The 6,412-nt window shown below is 45.3% G+C and overlaps 1 protein-coding gene across 1 annotated transcript in view; it reads right to left on the minus strand.

Annotated features, from left to right (window-relative positions):
* The window catches only part of KLHL29 (kelch like family member 29), an 853,771-nt gene that overhangs the window by 277,500 nt on the left and 569,859 nt on the right, over window positions 1-6,412 (minus strand). The window contains exon 5 of the mRNA XM_066589171.1: window positions 1,263-1,410. Coding sequence (XP_066445268.1) covers window positions 1,263-1,410 — 148 coding nt within the window. The remainder of the gene's footprint in view (window positions 1-1,262; window positions 1,411-6,412) is intronic.

The following is a 6,412-nucleotide window of genomic DNA, read 5'->3' on the forward strand; positions in this document are numbered from 1 at the left end:
GATCCATCATAGCAGTTAGTCTACACCCACCGGCTCAGGGACAGGTGAGAATTAGAGATGCAACCTGCAGAGGGGAAAACTGGTAATACATGCTATCTATATACAAGTCAACTAATAGGCAGACATAGTGTTATTTCTCATACACACAGCAGCTTATTCTGAAAAGTCATCTGAGACTGCAGTTACGCTTTGAGGCCTTAGTCAGACGGGCGTTTTTTCGCGCGATTTGCGGATCGCATGACGGATGCGCATCCGCAAATCGCGTGACCGGGGCCCGAAAATCGCCCGAAAATCTGCTCCTAGCCGCGTTTCATTAGAAACGGGCCGGAGCTGTCCAGCGCATTGCATTCAATGGAGCCGGCAATACAGCCGGCTCCATTGAAAGCAATGCGCTGCGGGCGAGCGCGGGATGAATTGTCGGAAAGGGGTTAAATATATAAGCCCTTCCCTGCAATTCATCCAAAAATGTGTTAAAATAAAAAAAATATATATACTCACCTTGTCCCGGCAGCCGGAGTTCAGCGCTGAGCCAATCAGAGGCAGGTCTCACTCACACCCCCTTCACACCCACTGCAGGCCGGCCGTGCTGAACTCCGGCTGCCGGGACAAGGTGAGTATATATATATTTTTTATTTTAACACATTTCTGGATGAATTACAGGGAAGGGCTTATATATTTAAGCCCTTCCCGACAATTCATCCCGCGATCGCCGGCAGCCCATTGCTTTCAGTGGGCAAACATCGTTCTTCTCTGCCACAGCTGTTACAGCTGTGGCAGAGAAGAATGATTTGTCTTCTATATGTTCTCAATGGGGTCGGCGCTGCTGCCGCCGGCCCCATTGAGCGCATATAGAGAAGAGAACAGGAATCGCAGATCGCAGATAGGTGCGATCTGCGATTTCTGTTCTATAATTTATCGGACGAGCGCAAAAACAGCACTCATGTGTCCGATACCATTGCAAAGCAATGGTTTTAAATAATCGCCAGACGCATGCTCATGCGCAAATCGGGCGAAAAAACGCCTGTCTGACTAAGGCCTAAGGCTCTGAATTTAAGTAAATGCTGCAATACCAGAAGTGACCTATGAACAAAAGTGGCGCTGTTTATGGAAAACAACGCATATTCCTCTATAATGTTCAAAATAAAAAATATGCACATAATAAGAGTAATAGATCGGTCAAAAGCATCTTGCTGACAGTTTCTACAAACCAACATATTCTGCATTTCACGGCTCCGCCTTTTTCAGCACTGATACATGCTTACCTGGGTTTTCACCTTTCCTCATTTGCTTGGATGGAGGCTCCTCAGTATCCCACGGAGTGGATTGGTTGATAGGAGTCTGACCCCACCTGACACTGGTTGCAAGCAATTGTCCTTGTGACTGTTTCTCAGCCTTGGATAAGACAGGAGTCTGAAAGATAAACAGTGATATGATTTAATCAGATAACATGGATGAGGCTCGCTTACTATCACTGAATGAATGAATGAACAGGAGAAGAATAAATGTAAAAAGTTTCAGAGGTGCTAAAAACGTAAAAGCTATTGTCCTCTGTTATCAGTCAAAAAGCACAATGTTTTGGTACTTATTTATTTTTTCTGACAACTTTCACCATGTAGGACGCATAATGCGTTGCTTTGATGAATCTGGCTTTTTACAGATGCAGCACTAGCAAATATATATTTTTATTTTGATTTTTTAATTATAATTATGAGTGAAGTTTAAAAAGAAAAAAAACTTTTATTAACCTTTATTTTTTTAAATAATGAATGAAACTTTTTTTCTAATTTTTCAATCCCCATAAGGGACTTGAACTTGTGATAATTTGATCACTCCTGCAGTATGACGTAATACCATAGTATTACATTATACTACAATCCGACAAGCAGTCTGTTAGGCCATGCCACAGCTTCATAGGCAATCTACACTGACAGCCTTGAGAGTCTTCAGAAGGTCCCTGGCTGCCAGTCCCAAGAACTCCTCCAATCTAGGCATTTAATTCTTTCCAATCCACTGTCTGACGTCTTCAGACATTCTGATTGAAGGCTGTACAGCTCCGATGTCGGAAGACATCCGTCAGGGTATTCTTACTGTACATTACTGGCTGCTCTGCTGTTGGGCGCCTCTCCAGCATGTCACATGCTGCAGTACTGGCTCTAGCCAGCAGATGGCACCATTGCATAACGGCAGAAAGAGAAAGCCCCCTAGGAAACCCTGAATCCAAAATTGGATTGCAAGGGGCTAAAGGGTGCTGATCGCGGTTGTTGTAGGCGGGTGTAAAAAAACGCCTACCGCTGCATTGTATGGATTAGGATCAACCCTTGATCCCACTCCATACAAACCTCCATGGCCTAACTGTACATCATGGAGCATTAATGGGGTAAGATCTCATCCACTTTCCTACCGCTGTCTTCCACCGGTGATGTCCAGATGGAAGATCTCCATGAGTTCCGGTACGTAGGGAAGAACATCCGTTAGCGAGTGTCTCATATCACTCGCTGGCAATGAATTGTGCGCAACGCAGCAGTATCAATAAAGCGAGGAGAGAACAATCTTCCCCGTCTCCTATCGCGGCATCTTCAGACGTCGGATCGGCATTAGAATGCCCTGCGAGGATATTTGATGGAATATCTCTTTAAGTAATCATTTTCCTGGTGGAACAAAGGCCGCTCTCCGTCTGCTCTCTGCCGCAGCTTTATGTTGGGATTATTTGTGCTCTTATATAGATATATATGAAGCGAGCGCGACGATAAGATCTGTAGAACATGAGAATCCGCTATGTAGCTGCCGGCTTTACTCACTAGATGGGATCGGCGCGTCTATTGGCGGAGCCGCCGTCTTAGATTTTTCTATTGAATTGAAAGTAATACGAACAGAAAAAAAATCGCTTATATTGTAATTCCATCTATTATTAACAACAATCTGTCTGGCGTGCAGAACCCATTTAGGGCTCAGAATGAGAGAAGTGGAGCTCCAGCCACGATTTACTGTATCCACGCTGAATGGACACTTTATTAGAGACCCCCATCTCGTGGGGCAAATGACTTTGGGTCACATGAAGAAATACACGGCATGTCCTATTTTGGTGAGTATTAAATAGGTCCCTTAAAGGGGTTGTCCCGCGAAAGCAAGTGGGGTTAAGCACTTCTGTATGGCCATATTAATGCACTTTGTAATATACATCGTGCATTAAATATTGGCCATACAGAAGTTATTCACTTACCTGTTCCGTTGCTGGCGTCCTCGTCTCCATGGTGCCGTCTAATTTTCAGCGTCTAATCGCCCGATTAGACGCGCTTGCGCAGTCCGGTCTTCTCCCTTCTGAATGGGGCCGCTCATGCCAGAGAGCGGCTCCTCGTAGCTCCGCCCCGTCACGTGTGCCGATTCCAGCCAATCAGGAGGCTGGAATCGGCAATGGACCGCACAGAAGACCTGCGGTCCACCGAGGGTGAAGATCCCGGCGGCCATCTTCACAAGGTAAGTAAGAAGTCACCGGAGCGCGGGGATTCGGGTAAGTACTACCCGTTTTTTTTTTTTTTAAACCCCTGCATCGGGTTTGTCTCGCGCCGAACGGGGGGGCTATTGAAAAAAAAAAAAACGTTTCGCGCGGGACAACCCCTTTAAGTCAAATGACCTGCTTAAATACGCAGCGAATATGCAGAAAGCCTTGGTATTTGCGCATCTTAACAATTGGCCTCTTTTGGGGTTTTTTGCACGAATGAAAACACCGCATATTACACGACCGAAACCAGCATACGCCTGTGTGAACAAGCCAGCAATGGCGCAGGAGCTGGTTGTCTGCTGCTGTAATAGCCCACCCATGCCAAGGAATGGTGAGTCGTGCATCCATACATGATAGGCTGGGCTCACACGACCGGATTTGAATTGCGGATTCTGCGATCAGCGTCCGCGCGGACTTAACTTTTACGTATTTTTTGTGTGCACAGGGTCACCGGCAGGATTCGCTGTGAGCCTTCCGCAGAATCTGACCCAGCGTCAGCGTTGTACTCAGCTGCATTTGACTATGCACCGTCTGTTTATCAGAAGGATCCCTGACATCCTTCCCTGACCCCTTTCGCTAATGAAATCTTTACATCCGCAGCACCCCCGTTCGCTGGATGTGTTTTTTCTCGATCACACCACTATTGGTATACTCCCCACATCGCTGCACGAGAAAACCCTACAAGTGGCAGTGAACTCCTGGCACCGCTAGTCTAGCCTTGATGACCCATCCTTGTCGGAAGTTGCTCAGTTGACACTGAAACTGATCCGCGGAAAACTTGTTACGTGATTTTATGCTGCACTATGGGGTCTAATTTCCATACGGAGAAGCTCCAATCATGAAAGGGCCGGGGTCTCTAATAAAGTGGCCATCCAGTCTATAAGAACAGAATTTGGGATATATTCAGGCTTAAGCGCAGATAATCGCATGAAATACAATGTAGTTTGCACTGCTGTTTGCATTCCAATGCTCGGCTCCCCAGTAGGTTGGTATATCCTCCTATAGAATATATATATATATATATATATATATATATATATATACAGTCAGTAGGGCTTCTGTGACACAAGAGGACATCAGGTGTCCGCAGTGGCTCCAAAGTTCATTATGGACATAAATCTGTATCCACTCCTGGAAACAATAGAGAAGAGCAGAACCGTCCAACACCGCTACAAAAATAGCTAAAAAGTTGATATAACAGATGCTGGGGAGATATTTCTTCCACTGTGTTTCCAGGCAGGAGATGAAACAGCCATTGTAAGGCGACCCTGGCCCGGTATTTACCCCTCATCTGCCAATTCCATTTACAAAAGCCAAAAAAGCCCTTGAATATAAAACACATCGGGTTAAAGCATTGTATGACCAAAACAGAGGGAGCCATTATCTGCGCCAATTGTCTATCACACATCCGTAATACTTCTCCAGGACGGAACGTGAGCACTGACCTCAGTAACCGGTATTACAGGAACACTAGACACTGACCTAAGAAAAACGAAAGGAGTTGTAAACTACGGATGGCCTATCCTGACAACAAGCCATCAATAGTAGATCAACGGGGATCTGTCACCAGGGATCCCTCCAATCAGCTGGTCCCTGGGCCAGTGTGCTCATCACTGAGGGGATTTCTGCATCTAGCAAGATGCCTCCCAGCCAGATGCAAAGCAGCCTATACTTGCCCATTTGCTTCATCTTAAAGGGGTCGTGCCAAGTTGTAAAGTTACCCCCTATCCACAGGATAGGGGATGAGTTTATGATCAGTGGGGTCTGACTGCCAGAACCCCCACTGATCCCGGGAACAGGAATCCAGTCAGTCCCTGAGTGCCCAAATGGAGAAGAGGGTGCACAGGCAGACTGCCACTCCATTCCCCTCAATGATGGAGACTATCGAGTTCAAGTGCTTCAGCAATCTCAGGCGCTCATCGAAATGAATGGGGCAGTAGCAGCGTGCCTATGTGACCTTCACTCCATTCACTCAGGGGTCAACTGGACCCGTGTTCTCAGGATTGGTGGTCATCAGCATATAATCCATAGTGGTCAGATCCCCACGATCATAATGCTATGCCCTATCCTGTGGAGACAAGATAACTTTATACCCTGGCACAGACCTTTAACATCCACTAACCCTAGAGATGGAAGACGGAGCAGGAGACGCACCCAACGCATCCTTGGACGCATTCAGAGAACTTTTTAACTCCGCAGTTTTAATAAACTTTAGTAAACTTTTCTATTATCCAAGTTGAAGATCAACAACAGAAGAGCTGACAATACTTCCCGGCAGTCCAGTCACTGTTTTATTTGCATTAAACACGACAGCAGATACATAATGATGGGAATAAAAAGCCGAATATTGTTTATCTCCCGCTAAGTGAATGTGTCGGTAATTCATCACACTGGTTTAAGTCATTGGGGAAATAATTAGTGAGGAGAGGATGGCACACAAGATGGGGACGTGGCAAGAAAATAATCATACGCTGACGGTTGTGGACCGGCGTCTCAGACACAAACAAAGAGATCAGTCACATCAGAATTGAAGCAAGAAGCCTGGAAGCTCCCTCAACCCCCATGGACTCTCATTCAAGGGCAAATGTCAGTGAAGGTCGCTGAGTATCACCGGAGAGGTCACACCAACATCTATTAATGTGCATTCACGACTCTGACACTTATCATAGAACTTAACAACACCAAAATATTTATTGCACTTTTACTAATCAGGTTCCTTCATTCCTATAATGTCAGAAAATCTATCTATCTATCTATCTATCTATCTATCTATCTATCTATCTATCTATCTATCTATCTATCTATCTATCTATCTATCTATCTCATGTCTATCTATCTATCTCATATCTATCTATCTGTCTATCTATCTATCATATATCTATCTCATATCTATCTGTCTATCTATCTATCTAT

This window comes from Eleutherodactylus coqui, chromosome 1 (assembly GCF_035609145.1).
Source record: "Eleutherodactylus coqui strain aEleCoq1 chromosome 1, aEleCoq1.hap1, whole genome shotgun sequence".
Classification (NCBI taxonomy): Eukaryota; Metazoa; Chordata; class Amphibia; order Anura; family Eleutherodactylidae; genus Eleutherodactylus; species Eleutherodactylus coqui.